This window comes from Amblyomma maculatum, chromosome 1 (assembly GCF_055883805.1).
Source record: "Amblyomma maculatum isolate TAMU_Amacu chromosome 1, ASM5588380v1, whole genome shotgun sequence".
NCBI classification, from domain to species: Eukaryota; Metazoa; Arthropoda; class Arachnida; order Ixodida; family Ixodidae; genus Amblyomma; species Amblyomma maculatum.
Genome location: NC_139344.1, coordinates 419,238,425 through 419,256,224, shown reverse-complemented (window position 1 = coordinate 419,256,224; position 17,800 = coordinate 419,238,425). Strand labels below are relative to the sequence as shown.

At 44.9% G+C, this 17,800-nt stretch overlaps 1 protein-coding gene across 1 annotated transcript in view; it reads left to right on the top strand.

The window, feature by feature from the left end:
• LOC146209214 (sodium-coupled monocarboxylate transporter 1-like) overlaps window positions 1-17,800 on the top strand; it is a 50,287-nt gene that overhangs the window by 16,640 nt on the left and 15,847 nt on the right. The window contains exons 4-9 of the mRNA XM_084587370.1: window positions 2,778-2,829; window positions 6,095-6,162; window positions 6,884-6,964; window positions 10,922-10,995; window positions 14,416-14,556; window positions 15,178-15,307. Of these exons, the coding sequence (XP_084443496.1) occupies window positions 2,778-2,829; window positions 6,095-6,162; window positions 6,884-6,964; window positions 10,922-10,995; window positions 14,416-14,556; window positions 15,178-15,307 (546 nt within the window). The remainder of the gene's footprint in view (window positions 1-2,777; window positions 2,830-6,094; window positions 6,163-6,883; window positions 6,965-10,921; window positions 10,996-14,415; window positions 14,557-15,177; window positions 15,308-17,800) is intronic.

Sequence of the window (17,800 nt, the reverse complement as noted above, 5' to 3'; positions counted from 1 at the left end):
ACAGCAGCTCTTTGCGCTTCGGGAGCTCTAGAAGGAAACCTATCGTTGCTGTCCTCACTGTGCACGGTGCTCGCAGAAATCCCCCAGGCAAACGCTTTGAAGCTATCCGTGCCCATTCCCTTTTCTTACAGGGCTCTGAACGAATAAAACGTGCTGAAAGTACCGTTTTCGCAAAGCTTGGTTAGCGCAATGGATGGAGATCAAGCTGTTTTCATTCTGTTGCAAGCTAGAGTGAATATTCATCATGCAACAATCAGCTTATAGGTACCGTCTTTGCCTAAATTAACCAGGCTGCAGGGTCTGATTCTCAGCCATCTGGTTCAGAACTCATACCACTTCTTAAGATATAAATATCTGCAACGTAAATACGGGTCCTTGTCCCCACTTATTAAGGCGTTGTGATGTTCTGGAAATCCTAACTGGCTTTATAATACAACGAAAAAGCAAACCGTGCAGTCTGGTTACTTTTGGCTGAGACGGTACATCAAAATTTATAAATTCATTCTATGGGGGTTGCAGACGCAGGGAAAGATGATTTTAGGTCTAGCACTTTTGTTTTCATAATTATGTTTCCGTTGAGAAAACCCCTTCACCTTCTCTTCTCACAACCAGTTCAGAAAAGGGGCGCCAGGTTACAGCCGCCATTTAGCAGGTGCGGCTCGGAAGCCGTCGACATCAGGGCTGCATGAAGCACATGACGGCCTTGATTGCTCGTATGTCAATAAATCTAAGATAACACACACACAGAGAGAGAACAGTCAATCGTGGACGCTGTGTCAGTGTTGATGAACCGCTCCAGGTGAATCGCTCGCAGCTGCGGTTGGCAAAATGTAACGTGTGCAGCTCCTGTCAGTAGTAAATCCCCGCCTGTTCGCGCTGTGCGCTGGTTTCTAAAAGTCAGTGACTCTGATCTTTCTTTGTAAATGTAGATGTAGCCATCTGTTTTTAGCTCTCTTTTTTTTTTTGCTCACTACTGCCTCGCCTATTAGACTTCATGCATGCGTACGTCGGCCTTCATTCAGAAGGGCTGCAGGCAAGTCATTCACGCGAGAGAAGCCTTTTCCAAACTGCAAAAGTTGGTCGTAAGCGAAGCTGGTCATTCAAAAAAAAAAATCATTGATTGGCCACGCTCGACACGCAATTGGTTCATGGGTAAAGGCCATAATTCAGCACGTATAGAAGACAGAGTTAATGCGTTATTCAACGGAATAGAAGCAGAAGCGACATGGTGTACACCGACTCATCCCCATGTCATACGTAGGGGCTGATTGCTAGGATGGTAGGCAGCTTACCCGAGCGTCAACTAAGAAGCGCCCCCATCGCCGCAGAAAACTCCTCGGCAGCTGAGTCGGCAACAATAGCTCCCGCGGTCGTACACCGCTGGTGAACCAATAAAAGCCTAATGGTTGTTACATAATCACAGGAAGTTCGCGAAGCCTATATGAACTGCATGATCGACATGAACGCCCTCAAAATTTGGTATAAACCAGCAAATCAACCTATATAATAAATGGATACTGGGCCATGAAGGATTACTCAGCATCGAGAGAGCAAACATGCTAGCGCGAGCCTATACAAAAGAGCAACACATGATATACCCTCGTACCTGGGATGCACTTTGTTCACTGATCGGCTAGAACAACATCGTTACCTTAAGTGCTGCCATGCTTTTCCGCGTATGGAATAATGCCAAGACTGGCAAAGAAAGAATTCAAATGTGGTTTATCTAAACCTACTTTACATAATCGCATGTATCCGACTAGGTGCAGGGACAACTGTGCCTGGTGCGAAGACTCGCATTCCTCTCTAGAATGCATTGCGTAGAACTGCGTGGTGAAGCTCGACGCATACGTACTTCTCGAGAGCAATGGCAGTCCCTGCTGTCCACCTGTATAGATTTAGCGAACAGCTTAAGCTATTCGTAGAGGTCGGCAAGGCTGCGAGAGACAGTGAACTAAGTACCCATCCCAAACCGTCGTTTATCCTCTCTTCGAACTACATGTCCAGCTCATGTCCATTTTTTTCTTGATTTCCACCAGAACGTCATTAAATCGAGTTATTTCTGACGCACTCTGCACGCTTCCTATCTCTTAACGTTACACTTACCATTTCCCGTTCTAAAGCTCTACCCCATAAAGCCCGCAATAGGAACCAAACGAAATTTAATTATTTGCTTTCATTTTAGTGTAAACTAAGTTCCGTTATATTGTGCGCGTACAGCAGTGTTTTAATTTATTAACATTCTGGCTTTTTTCTTGCTCCGATTTTCTTTTGTATTGTAGCTTTGTCTGACTAGATATTTCACCATAATATGCAAGTGTTGTCTTCCTTTATTAGTTGCTACTGGAGTATTATTTTTCTTTAATACTTCCTCTTTCCTGATTATTCTGTATGCTGTAAAGTAGAGCCCAACTAGCATTACTGATTCCCCCGTATAGCTTTTATGTCCTGTCCCATTTGCTGTACAGCACTATGGAATAAACCGTTTTAATCAACAGCCAACTAGCTACTTGCAACAAGCTCTGCTACATATTTTGCGTTTGCAACTTCAAAAGCTCCCACTACAGTCTGAGGACTAGTCGATCTTCTTCTGTATAGCCCCTGAGATATGAGTAAACCCATTTTGACTATGGTACAGCTATGCTTCGAGGTACTCCATTAGGACAGAAGAATACTTTTTAAAGCGCCATAGCATGTCTAACTTTAATAGTTTATGAACGACTACTGGTCACTAAGCAAGCCACACAGACCTGCCAAACTTATTGCTCGTGTCGCAGGTACTGTACACCGGAGTGGCACTCTACGGGCCGTCCTTGGCAGTCTCATCGGGTAAGGTTCGTTTTTTCTCTCACTGCTGTTGAATGCGAGAGCATGATGTGCCAGCACTCTCTCTCTCTCTCTCTCTCTATCTCTCTCTCTCTCCAATTCTTAAATTAGAGTGATAATCACAGGTACGGAACGAATCGGTAGCACTGAAAAAAAGAAATCACACCAAGTCACGATGAAGCTCATTCTGTTCACGTTCAAAGCAGGGGATCAGTTACAATTGTTGGATAGGCGGAGAAATGCAGGGAAATATTCCGTTTATCAGTTCAGTTCAGGCGTTCAGTCGTGTCCGACTCTTCGCGACCCTATGGACCATGTCACGCCACGCTTTCCGGTCTCTCACTATCTTCTTAACATCACATAGCTTCATCTGCAATGCCTCGAGAATGCCATCTAACCATCGCGTTCGCTGCCTACCCCTTCTCCGGCGACCCTCAACCTTTCCCAACATTAAATCTTTCTCCAGCGACTCCTCTCTTCTCATCAGATGACCAAAGTAGCTGAGCTTTAACTTTAGAATTTGACCCTCCAATGAGCAGTCAGGGTTTATGGTCGACAATATCGACTGATTTGATCTTCTGGCAGTCCAAGGAACTCTTAAGAGTCTTCGCCAGCACCACAATTCAAACGCGTCAATTCTTCGGCGGTCAGCCTTTTTCACAGTCCAACTCTCGCATCCATACATCACAACTGGAAAGACCATAGCACGGGTTATACGGATCTTGGTTGGCAGACTAATGTCTCTGCTCTTTACTAGGCGGTCAAGGCTAACCATTGTTCTCTTTCCCAGAAGCAGGCGTCTCCTAATTTCATGGCTGCAGTCTCCTTCCGGGGTAATTTTGGAGCCTAAGAGGAGAAAAACTGTCACAGCTTCCACATCTTGTAGCTTGATGCTCCAGGACTTGATAGGGCAAGACGCCATGATCTTCGTCTTTTTAATGTTCAGTTTAAGCCCAAACTTCTCACTCTCTTCTTGTACGCGCATCAGAAGTCTCTTGAGTTCCACTTAACTTTCTGCCATTAAAGTGGTATCATCCGCATATCTAAGGTTGTTGATACGTTTTCCAGCAATCTTCACTCCAGCTGAAGACTCGTCCAGACCGGCCTTCCTCATGATGCACTCTGCATATAGGTTAAATAGGCAGGGCGACAGTATGCAGCCTTGCCTCACCCCTTTCTCAATCGGAAACCAATCAGTAAGACCATGCCCAGTTCTGACTGTGGCCTCTTGCCCTTCATAAAGGTTCCTGAGGAGACAGATGAGGTGAATTGGAACTCCCATCTCTTGGAGAGCTTGCCACAATCTGCTGTGATCTACGCAGTCAAACGCTTTCGCATAATCAATAAAGCAGAAGTAAATGGGTTTCTGGAACTCTCTTGCTTTTTCCATGATCCAGCGAAGGTTGGCAATTTGGTCTCTAGTTCCTCTGCCCTTGCGAAACCCAGCTTGCACGTCCGGAAGCTCCCGATCCACATACTGCTGCAGCCTACCTTGCAGGATTTTTAACATCACCTTGCTAGCATGCGAAATAAGCGCGATCGTGCGGTAGTTGGAACAATCTTTGGCACTGCCTTTCTTTGGAATGGGGATGTAAACTGACCTCCTCCAATCCTGTGGCCACTGCAGGGTTGTCCAAATCTTTTGACATAATGTGTGCAGTGTGTTAACAGCGTCGTGGTTGAGGTTTTGAAGCAACTCAGCTGGAATACCATCAATTCCGCTAGCTTTGTTCTTAGCAAGGCTGGCTAAGGCCCATTCAACTTCACTCTTCAGGATGCCCGGCTCGAGATCAGTAATCACAACCGTCCTATGTTGGGTTTGCACATCCGGGTCCTTCTTGTACAGTTCTTCTGTGTATTCCTGCCACCTCTTCTTTATCTCTGAGGCTTCAGTGAGTTCCTTGCCTCGTTTGTCCTTTATCACGCCCAGCTTAGCACAGAAGCTTCCTTTGATATCTTTGATTGTCTTATACAGAGCTCTTGTGTTCCTTAATTGGCTGTTGTCCTCAACTGCTTGACACTGTATGTTCAGGAAGGCATTCTTATCTCTCCTTGCTATTTTCTGAAAATCTGCATTGAGAACCTTGTATCTTTCTCTTTCCCCCACACGCATCTATTTCGCTGTTCTCCTTGAATTATTGCAATGTCTGTTAGTACTGGCACAAACATCGTGCCACAAGATTATGAGTTCGAAAGCACTATTCTGGAGGCTGTTCCACCGTGCAAAACCTTGTCTTGCTTGCTTAATTTTGAAGCAGCTACATAGCAACGCTAGGCATACAAACGCAGCGATGCTTCCATTTAACCTCACTGGCGGAGCTTGAGATGCAGCTCTCTGTAATATGTGATTTAATTGTGGACGAATGTATGTCTCATTTTAGCCAACTACACAAAGCCTGGTGGCACAAGAGGAAAACCTGCGCAACACCGCATTCCAGCAATAATAGAAACTCCGCCATAATTGTCTGCACATTTTTATTTTGCTGCTCATTCAGTTTGGTAGCTGATGAGCGTTGTATCATAGGAATGCCAATTTACGGGATAGAAGCGGAAGCAACCTCAGAGATCCCTGCAGAAAATGCATTGGGAGAATGCGAAAGCATTAGCATGGCACGAAGTTGGTGGCTCATATAGTCGACGCCTTTCTACGTCTACTTACCCATATGGCATGACCCAGCCCTTTTTATTTCATAAACTATGACTCCTGAATCCCATCACTTGGGACTTATTAAATTACATGACTCAAGATTTTCATGTCTCATGACTCATTGGTGATAAAGCTCGTCTTTATACCATGACTTACAGCTCTCATTCGGTTAGTGACTGACAAAGCCACTTGGTGATGACGTCACGAGGAGACCCACTTCCGGCTGCACATTTTGCGGACTCTCCCGGCGCCAACAAAGCCTACTAATGCTTTCGCATTAATAACACCATTTACTGTACCTCGCTATTCAGGAGAAGCCGGTACATGCGCCCTCGTCACAATTGCATAGCTGCCGATAACTTGAGCAGTCTCCAGGCTATCTGGTTAAGCAGGGCTAATGCGAAGCTGCTCCTGCTGAACCCGTGGTGTCCGTACTTGTCCTATTATAGCAAATTATGGCATGCCATGCAACCGTCTGCAGCCGATTGCTAATTTTAGCACCGTATTAATGGCAAGCGGCCATTACCACTGTCATAAACCTTGTTCGGTTAAATCACTCTCCTTTTGTGCCTTAAGTAACTGCGTGTTGCGTTCAGTAATATTTGCTTTCGTATTTTCAAGTGACCGGCATGTCTGTTTGGTCTTCAATCATCATCAACGGTTTGGTCTGCACCTTCTATACAAACATCGTAAGTGCGAAATACGTCCGGCAGAATCTGACAAAGTCCTATCACTACTCATAGCCTTTAAATAAGGCCGTTTCCGTCGACGTAAACTTTGAGATACCTATTCTGTGACAATAAGCTGTCAGCTATATCACTTTCTATGCAGATCAGAAGCTGAAGCATGTCGTAAATGTAATCGCCCGTTTAAAAAAAAAAAGGAAGACTGAAGTGGTGAGGTCATGTGCAAAAGCGGTTCCCTTTCGAGTTACGGCAAGTTTCAGGCGAGGTGGGTGGGATTGAAAACAATAAAATCGAAGGCGTACACTGTTGAATGTTTCTGCACACTAAGTCATGCGACCTTCGCCGCCATCTGGTTAGATACATTGGCTCAAAACTCTAAAGTAGTAGCTTTCTCATTTTTATTATAGTTTGTTTTACTGGGACAATATCCCGGATGTACTGACACCTGTGTGTCGTCCCTTTAGCATTGTTCTATGTTGTACATCGTTTAGTTGCTGATGGTATTAACAACGTCAGAAAGAAGTGCGTATGGCCATCAGAATAAATACAGAGGACTATACTGAGCGCGTACTCAATGTCGATTGAACAGGCTTTTAATAACAGGGGTGTCATTGACAACCGCTTCTCATTGCTTTTTCAATAAACTTTGTTTAGGAACAGAATCCGCGTTTTTCTCTTTTGAAACGCCAATTTCAAATGTATGTATTATCTTCTCCTGCACCAGGGAGGACTGAAGGCAGTTGTGTGGACAGACGCTGTTCAGATGATATTGATCTACGCGAGTTATCTTCTAGTCATCACCGGGGTACGTATCTACCAGTATTTTACACTTTCCAGTACAAGTTTGTAGGTGGTAATAGGATCATTTACTGCTATTCTACGAATTCCACCGTAGCACTGCCTTATTCTCCGCTTTTGCAGCAATCCATCGAAGTCTACGCTTCACCTCATAATACTAACGAACAAAACGTGATATTCGTTTGGAACCTTTTCAGATAGTGAGGAGTTGGACAGAATACTAAAGGCCTCTGAATAAAGTAACTCTTCTGCGCCGCCATTTAAAATCAAACACACAGATGAAAGATTTGATATGTGAATATCATGTTTTGTTTGTTTTTTCGAGCCCTATAATCATCATTTCTTGAATTTTTTCCTTGCTACTGATGAGAGTAATTTATGCTTTTATTTTAATTTTATAACTTAAAGAATATATGAAACTTTGTGAATGTAATATTTGGATGTGGAAATCGCACACGTTAAACTACTTAGTCTATATACCTTACGTTTTGCCTCCGTACCAAGGGGCTGAATTGGCCTCGTCATCTGTATAAGCGACAGCTTATGCAGCTTATTCGACCGAACAGCCGTCGGCGTCGTAGTAGCAGTATTTGTAGCCGTAGTAGCCGTCACTGCGCATTAAAAATAATCGAGGCTACGTAAAAAAAAAAAAAAGGTAGTCAAATCATGTAAGGGCAGCAAGCTTAGCGTGTTTTTCACAGCGAAACCTCACAAAATTTAATGACCATTTAGAACAATTGTCACAGAGAGGGAATCACGGCAAAATGTCGTTGGCCAATTTCTAACACCCAAGCTTTCAACCCTGGAACCATGTGACCCATTTGCAATAAAAAGTTCCCTGGATCTCAAATGGGCACTTAAGCAAGGAATTCAAGAATCGAAAACCGCTATCTCTGTTGACATCGAGGAACTTTACTACTCTGTGCCCTATGAACAGCTATTTGAGGCAGTGCGGGACTTGATCAAGGAATTTATTGCAGTTCAGTTCCAAAACCTGTGTGGTTGCTCAGTGGGGGATTTTATAGAACTTCTAAGGCCTACCATGTCTTCTACGACGATTGACTTTAATGGTGACGTGTTTGTACAAAAGAGGGGAATAAGTATAGGATGCAGTGTGGCAATAGTTTTAAACATTTATTTACCCCGTTTTGACACCCTACTTGACGGACGATTGGAAATGACCTGTGTGACTAAAGTCTTCAGATATGTTGATGACTTCTTAGTACTTTTAAATGTTCCTCCCGTTGAAAATCCGCATAATAAAGCCGCTGACATTTTGGACTGCTTTATATCATGTTCTAAAGCTCTAACATTCACTGACGAACTACCAGACCTCAACAGTATTAAATTTTTAGACATCGTCCTGACGTATCATTTTAACGGGCCTCTTAGCTGGGCCTATTCTCCACGTAAAAAGAAGGCCTTGCTACCATTCAGCCCTTGTCATTCAAAGCTAACTAAAAGGAGTATAGCTAACCTGTGCCTCAAGAACGCGTTGCAGAAAAGCTGCTTTCACACCGTGCAAGATAGCTTTCTGCCACAAGAGAAACGTTTTATAGAATCAGAGTTTCCTATGCATGTAATTCAAAGGATATCTGAAAAACTGCTGAAGGCAGTGAAGACGAAGCAAACGAAGCTGACAGATTAAATGGAAAAAAGCAAAATGAAGACATGCCTTATGTGCACACATTTTCACACAACATAAAACGGTCATCAATCGTCAAGGTGTTCAAGTAGTTTTTTTTTTCGCTCCACGTAAGTTGGCTAATTTGTGCAGGAGAATTAGTAATAAGAAAAAGTCACAGTACACGGTGAACCACGAGGCGAAGTTTGTACCCTGTGCAACGCAACTTGCGTATTGCATTCCGTTATCATGCGGGAATATGTACGTTGCACAGACAAATCGGTGCTTAAATGCGCGACTTCGTGAGCATAAAAGATCTGTACTTTCCGACGAGGGGCCCAATTTGCCAAACCACTGCTGGAAGCATAAATGCAGACCATTGCTTAAGGAAACCGTCATTCTGGGGCTGGGTAAAACAAATAGCCAACGCGAAATCCTGGAAGCATTTCACATTGTTAAGGGAGCACTGTTACCAATCCTTCACAATGCGCGAATAAATTGAAGTTCCTCTCAGTGACCTTCCCAATGAATTTTCACAAGTTCAGCTTCTGCGACAACTTTCAGTTGTGCGGCAACTATGGAATGTATGCACAGGTTGAGGGGAATGGTCTAAGCTTCCGATGCATAGTCAAACTTTGCCTGACGTGGTGGCGCAGTGGTTAGAGCGCTCGTCTACTGTTCCGAAAGATACGGGATCGAATCCTTGCCTCGGCGGCCTCTTTACGCTGGAGGTGAACAGCAAGGCGCCCGTGAGCTGTGCGATCTTAGTGCACGTTGATGAACCCCAAGTAGTCGACATTTTCGGAGCGCTTCACTACGGCGTCTCTCATAGCCTGAGTTGCTCTGCGATGTTAAACCCCACAAACTAAGTCAAACCATAGCAAAACTTTGTAATTAATGTTTAGCCTGCGCTTGCGCTGAGCATAAACAACCATTACCACTGTTCTTCAACGTGATCCTCTAAATATTATCTTATCATCTTTTATAAATGGTCAATTGGCTACGTTTTAGAGCGCAGGCACTAAGGCACTCAGTTTATATGCCGTCGTCTATCTGCGCGATGGCTCTGACCTTACTAGGAAGAAAATAAATATGACCGAGACCAGGTTTCTGCCCCGTGGTTGTGCAAACAGATGACGTGGAACCACGAGAAGGGATGCCCAAAAAGACGAACTAAGAATAAATAAGTTGCGCCATTAGGCACCCAGTGTGCTTTTTGGTTTGTTTTGTTTTCTTTACATATATTGCGCGACATCTCTGCGTGATCTACAGTTCGTACGCGCTTTTATGTGTTCGACTGTACGTATGTTCAATGCTGCAGTGGGTTTGCATCGACGCTGTCGAGCAGGTAATTTGTTGGCAAAGAAGTCCGCGAAGAGATGCAAGAAAACGTGCGTAATTCTTGCAAACACTAAAGCAGCGAGCTGTCCTCGCTCGAGAGTAAATTAACTAATGAGAACCTTTAAAACATCATGTTGCCGTAAAGCACACTCAAAATTATGATCCTAGAGTGTTGCGAGAGCTCGATTATGACTTCGCAGCTTGCGAAAAGACTGGAAAAATTTCGGCTTTCTATATTTTTTGCCGATACAATGAACTGTTTATGCAATACAATAACGGCGCATCACCTTTAGTACTTATGTCCTCTTTCCGCGATCAATAAATGTGCTGCGGCCCAGTAGAATATGAAATTGCAATTCCACATTTTTGGACAATACAGAAAGAGGTCACTCACTACAAAATAGCGCTCACCAAACGCTTTACGATTTAATTGCCGTGACAAGCAGAAATGTGAAAAACGTTTACTGTATCGTATATAAACACAAGAAAGAAAGCAAAATAGAAAGAGAAATAAGATGCAGTGCCGAGCACATGCCCTAAGTGTCCAAGGCCGGCCGCCAAGGCGAATCTTCGACACCTTTTATGGACATGCCCAGGGACGCGGCCATCAAGAATAAGAGGATTAAAAGAGATTGGGCTGTCTTCTACAAGGGAGGAAGACCTGCACTTGTGGGTAATGGGCATTAAGAACCGAAGCTTACTCCGGTTTCTTGAAGACAGTAGACTACATGACTTATTTTAAGTTAAAGACAGCCCAATTCTGTGCCACGTGGCAAGTAATCGAACAACAAAAAAAAGAAAAAAAAGAACGAGAAAGAAACAAAAACTCACCAAGACAATCTCCCGCAGGAGACACCTTATATTTATGTCAATTACACAGCGGGACACACGTCATTCGCCTGTCTAATTCAACTTATAAAATGCGTTGTTGTATTTCCAATTAAACTCAGCATCACGAAGCATTGTGGACGCCTGCTATACTCCTTATCTCGAACGCAGGCTACGCTGCACGTAGGAGGGTTCAAGAACATGTTCAAGCTGGCTGAAGAAGGCGGACGGATCACAATATTCAAGTAAGCGGGCGATTACGTATAATCTTCTCTGAAAAGCTCCGAAAAAAAGCCAGTGGCTGCCCATGACATGTATAGCTAGTATGACAGTGCATTTACTAGCCCAGCTTTCTGTTATCTGAGTGCACTTAAGACGATGCCTAGGTCAAGCCCGGCTGCCATATGAATTGTAGCAATTTTATTTGCATGTTTTTATGAATGTAGCAAGGGATTTAAACGTATTTTCGCGATTCTAAGCACCCCCGCTAATTTTGAAAACAAAAATGCATACGAATCTAAGGAAAGCAACCCCTTTATTTGCGAGGACGAGTTCATAGACAAGCCTGCCACCGCACTTGTTAACAATGTCTTCGAGTCGCAGCCGTCGGAGTCAGCCCGCGGCGCAACACGTAGGCTCCCCAGGCGCGATCTTCGGCTTCTTGTGTTGCTGTGTACCGACACCACACGACAGCTGGCGGCACAGAGCGCCAAAAGCCAGCCACAGGTGGTACTGATAACTCTATCAGCGTGTTGTGACGTGGTCCTGCAGAATCGGCGGCCGTTCAGCGGAGTTCGACAGGTTTCGCAGGCATCGCCGGCCTGCGTTAGTTTGTTTGGTGTCAAGCTGTTTCACGACCGTAACGCAAGATGACTTTGAAAAGGGCTGCCATAGCTTGAACTTCAAGCGAATTGGGGTGTATTGTAGGTTTTTCTAATTACATCGCACCCCTCATTTTCAGCATCTTGATCGGGAAGCAAGAAAAGAAAAAGAAAACATCAATGCATCTACCGCGCGGCGATCAAAACTGCATTGCAACCCGCGTTACGTACCGACGTGTGCACTCAGAGCGGAAACCACCACACTAGCTGCTTCACGTCAACAGTGATGATGCTAGTTAACACAACTGATGGAGGTATACAATTCGACAGTTCGCATGTTTGTGTATACTTTCAGTTACTTTTCTTCAGCTATATACACTCTGGCTTGTTTTCGTCTCATGATGCCCCATAGGACTTTTCGTTTTTCATTATTAGAAGCTTATGTTTGAACATGTTTTTAGCTGAATCCATTCTTATATCAATTTCAAGTTCCCTTCCCATCTCTGCGGCGATGCAGCAAAGAAAATGGGCGTATAAAGCGTGCTTTATATCAGTCATGGCGGCTCCTGAGCCTGAACACGCGGTGTTCGCTTTTCCTCCCTGTGTTTGTTACTGCTGTTAAAATAGAACCTTAGCTGCTATAGAAGCCACATGCAAGGAAGAGCGGCTTATCTATACGTAAATATGGTCCAGCACGAGCAGAGCGTCTTTTTTTTTTTTTTTTCAATCTTTCAATGGAAATTAAGCTCTCCCATTTCATCACCAAGGCACGCTGACGAGCAAATGCAGTACTGAAGAATTCTCAATAACCTGTTGTAACAATTGGGGTGAATTTCAATCGCTGATCTGGAACGGTGCTAACGCCTCGCGGTGAAGTGCTTGAATCCGGCGCAGACGATTCGCCCTGATTATGCGTCTAGGATAATAATGCTTCAGTACCAGCAAACTCTATTCCTCGCTCACCGCTCACAAAAAAAAAAAAATGCCCGGCGTTCCGCGCTCGCGGGCGCGTCGTCTGCTGTGGACCGGCAGACAACTAATTTGCAGTAAGAAAGCGCGCCTACGCCAGTCAGAATTCATCGACTTCGTCAAATAAGCCAGCATATGGCATGGCAACTGCTTCTCATCTGCTTGTGGAAGAGGAATTCCGAGGTCCAGACTTGCGACTGGAATACAGTTGCTCCGAAAAGATCAGAAAACGTTTCTCTGGAAGGGCTCTCAATCTGCAACTAGAGGTCAGCTTTAGCTTTCCCTTCAGAAGCGAAAAGTTTCGGCGATACCATGGCTTAGATTGTGGTTGCTTGGCGTAGTTGTGGCTTACCTTGTTGTTCACGGTTGCACCGTATAGATATTTCATAGCTTATCATCATGGTGACACATTCATTACAGCCGTACATCACATAAGATAAGCGCGCGGCACCGGCTAAAGATCAACCGGCGGAGTCGCGGCGGCGGTTGCGGCGACAGCGGCGGCTCCGGCGTCCTGTGACGTCGGAGCCTCTGTGACGTCGGAGCCTGTCCTCTCTTGTGACGTCACGTGGTTTGCGCATGCGCAGCCGTGGCTTTTTCTAACGACGGAGCACACGCGAGACTCGGAGTCAACTAGCCTAGTGAAGCTTTTCGCTTCAAAACTAAAGTCAGCTTTGCCTTTGTCGACATTTTCACTTCTGAGGATTCGGATCCCAGCGCCGGCATATCGTCATTTCTTCCGCTTTCTATTTTATCTGAAGTGAAATGATTTCACTGCCAATATCCCGTGTGTCAGCGCCAAGAGCTCAAAAATATGTATTCACATCCTTGTGTTTGAGTAGTGTTCCATTAGTTTACTTCGTACTTATAATCAATCGTTTTATCATTAAAAATGTAAACAATTATTTGTTATATATGCAACGTCTAAATGTAATACCATTCAATGTTTAGTGCGCAATAAAGAATACAAATTACAAGACTCTCAAAGCCTCAAAGTGCTTTATTGGTTGAGTGCGGCCACCATGACACACAAAATTGTGCAAAACTGTAGCGGTAAAGGCAAACAAACTGCGTTACTTTTAAAATCTGATAGTCTGGATTGTTTTGTCGCCTCGTGTCTTGCGCTCGCGTCTATGACTTGGGAGGGCGATTAATATTACAGTAATATAGTTTTCACGCGTTTTTATTTCGCATTTTGTTGCAGCCTTGGGGATCATGTACGAATCTCTGGGTCTTAGGCAATGAGTACACCGGCTGGGGGTACACCGTATCTTGTGATCGCAAACAACATTGTGCAATAACTAACTTTTTCCCTCTCTTGCATTGCTTCACTGCTAGCCTTGGTATGCAATGTTACTTTGATAACCTGCTGCCACCCTTTTTCACGTAGCGTTTACATCTCCTTGAATCGTGACAACCTGGATCGAAAACACAAAAAGGCTCAGCCAGCCATGAAAGCGAAATTCTAGGTTTAGAAAATACGGAAATGCACCACAGCCTTGCTTCTAAATTTCGCCCTAATAGATCAAAGTTCAAGGGTCAAGAAGTCAAAGATCAATGGTCTTGACCACCGCGTGGATATCGGCCATGCTGAGGTACTGGGCAAGCTATGTGCACAGCCAACTATAATACCTTAGTGTAACTTAGCGCCAATCTTATGCTGTGCTTCTCAAGGCTAAGTGAAGGTCAAAACAGATCCATCCTGTTGAAAAACTTTTCCAATGAGTAGATAAGCTACAGCTCTAAATGTTAGTGAGTATACTGCGCTGTGGATGTCTGAGTACCGGCAGCGATGCGGGTTGGTTAAGCTAAGACAAGTCCGCCTCCAAAGCGGTTTAAGCTGGAACTAAGCAGGTTGATGGGACATGCTCGCAGCTGGAGCCCGAACCCGTACGAGACAGTTACCTCGTGGGTGGTGCTGCTGTCGTGGTCGGTGCGCTGGTGCTCGGTGTACTGCGCCAGCCAGACGCAGATGCAGCGATTCGTCAGCCTCGCATCGGTCGCACAGGCACGCCGGTGAGTCGGAAGCAAACTTGGCACTGGCCGCTGGGCTCTATCCAGGGGCTTTCTGCATTCTGGCATCTTGGAACACGCAGGGAAAATTTCGCAGGCTTTCTTTCCTCTGCATTTATCGCGACAGACACTCTAGGCAAAACGTAAAGGAATAAAAAGTTAGCGAGAACACACCCAGGCATGGGGGAACAAAAATAAGGTGTACTCAGAAAAGAGACACTGATAACTCTACCTTTGTGCATGTTTGAGTCCCTTCATGCTCGTCACTTTGATCAGTTTTTCTCGTATAAACTATCCCCAGGCCAGCTAGGTGAAATATCGCAAAGTCTTCTTTGTACAACCTGCACTAGCAAGGTGTACATAGGAGGGAACCAAGATACATTAACACAAGGGAAAATGTAGAGGAATGCTGACATGTGCTGAATGCGCCTAGGTTAAAAGGGACTAGCTTAACGTAAGCTGAACATCTACGCAATTACCTACGTGCATGCGTGCGTATGTGTAAGTTCGCAAATTATAGCCTAGATGAAAACAAAGGACGTAACATATGGTAAAGTACGGTGTATTGTACAGAAACATATTTCTTGTTTTCTTCTCTCCTCTCTATGCTGGTACCTATTCAAGCGCCGTATTGTTCAACCTTCCGGCCGCGGCAGTCACGATGCTGCTGCCCGTCCTCTCCGGTATCGCGTTGGTTGCAGTCTACAAGGACTGCGATCCGAGGCTCACCGGAGACATCAAGAAGGCCGACGAGGTATAACCCCCAACTGCCTGTGAAAACAGGTTACGTCCCTTTTGAAGGCATGCATTTTTCCGCAAGCGCTTCTAAGGAAACTAGGCTGTAAACCTAATCATCAAGCAAAACATGCAATTGCTACATTATGTAATTATAAGCAAAGGCTTTGTTCAGCTACAGGGTGGCTCAACTTCGGGCTAATCACGAATTATCGTGCGGTAGCATGGCTTCCAGTTTTTTCATGGTTTATCTGAACTTTTCATGATTCTGCTTGATTTTAACTGCCTTACCTCGGTTGACATATCAAAAGATACATGCAGCTCCCGTTGCCATAAGCTCCCCCCCCCCCCCGCCTCTCATCTTAATCAATCTGTACTAGAGCCCTCCAGTGTCTCTAAGCAGAATGTCCGACTCGGGTCCCGGTGGCTTTGATTCCCATCTCAATAATACTGCCCAAATTGGCAGCGCCTATGTCGGCCATGACAGGTAGTCTCATGACGTCGCATAACCCGCCGACCAATCAATGGTGGGCACGTCACTTGGCAACTACCACCTGCCAGACGCATGCTCGTGAGGAAGACCAGGCAGACACACAAAAGAGAGAGAGAGGGAGACAACGGTATTTCGGTGAAGAAGAAGCTCTTGTGCTAGTGCACTAAAAACAAACATCATCTCAGAGACCATCCAAAACCATGGCGACGCCCTCGTCACAACCTCGCCCCCAGACATCACACCTCACAATTCAAATAAATTTCGGCTGTGAGTCATCGTGTCCCGTATACCTTCTTTTCTATCATCCGCATCAGCGCAATGCCCCAAGTTGCAAAGATGGAGGTTAGAGACAGAGCTCATATGTGAGAGACCAAATCTATGGATGAGATGCAGGCCTGCCGCAATATCCAACGTCTTCTGGTGGCTGCCGGACAGACGGGGCTCTGGAGGGATTGTAGGGGTGTAAGAAGCCCGTGACAGTCTCCGGTGAGACAAGTGGCCGGGGAGTTTGAGAGATTTTATGAGAGTACTGCCCTCGGAGAAAAGCTCGAGGGTATGCTGTAGCGTAAGGGGAAGGTAGAGGGCCATGTTATAATATATATAGGGTTTTGTAGCAAATAAGCAAACAGGACAAAGTAGAGGATATTTTTCAAGCGCTTATGCGAGCTGCTCGGGGCTCACAATGGGGCAGCCTGCCTCTTAGCCACACGCCGAAAGAAATGACTGATGCTTATTTTACAGTAGGGGTATTGAACATGGTGTGTGAATCCATTCTGCGCACATTACAAGAGGATATCTGTGGAATGGGCACAGGTCTAGTGAGATGAGGCCTCTTGTATGCAGCACTGTTAACGGGTATGTACGAGTAGGAGTTCGAATTTTCCGGTGCTGGCTGAAGTCCAGAAGAAGACAAGAAAAAAAAAATTAAATGTAAGCCTTGTTTCTGTGTCCCCCGCCTGTCCGGACAACCCATAGTGCACTTGAAGGGGATGTGCCGTAGTCTGGGATTAGAATAATGTTTTCTAACAACAGGAACCATGGCAAGGTTAAAAAGTGCGGTCGATAACCCCACGTGCTGCGTCGTCACCTGCGAGAGGAATACGGAATTGAAGAGGATATTATGCAATCAGAACAGCTCACATCCCTTCTTGGTTATTCTTGCTACGCACTCTACAGACGAAACAAAGCAGGCGAACGGCAATACGGAGCGTGAACTGGCAACTGTTTACTAAGTTACGGTGTTTAACTAATTTCATAGAGAAAAGCCCCATGACATATATTTCTGCATAAAAATTGATAGCCATGGTTCATCGTGACTTAGCAAGTAGTCGTAAGCTCGCGCTCTGTGCGTGCGTTCGTCTTCTGCGTATCCTCCGTAAAGCGTATGTATATACGAATTGCAACCTGGGCTAGGAATTGCAGGCTATGATTGAGGGCCTATACAGTCAAAGCAGAACGGTCGGTCTAACATTTATATGCAGTGAACGAGAGTAAGATCCAAGTCTCGGAAGAAATGAGGAATTACATCTACTTTTAGGGCAGGTAGTTACAGCAGATCCAAACCATAGGAGTGAAATGACAAAATAAATAATAAAGGGATAAAGTAAAGTGCGTTCTGAGGTATCGCATGTCGTAACTACAAGTTCATGAGTAACGTATACAATACAAAAGCGTGCAACAGCTGCATTTCACTGGCACACATATTTGGGGGAAGGTATGTAGGCTGATGAAAATGGTGAAACTGAAATTAAAAGCAAAACATTGAGCAGTGGAACGAAAAATGGATAGCTGTGATGTTAAGAGATAAAGAGACAGCAGAGCGAGTCAGGGAACAAACGTGAGAACAAGCGAAGCAAAATGGACATGGCGAGGACATGTAATAATAAATGAAAATAACCGGCGGTTCCTCGACGCAATACAGTGGATTCCAAGGGAAGGCAAGCGTAGCAGAGGGCGACACTGTCAGGAGGCAAGTTTAATTATTAAAGTGGTATGAAGAAGCCAATTGTTCTGCTATAA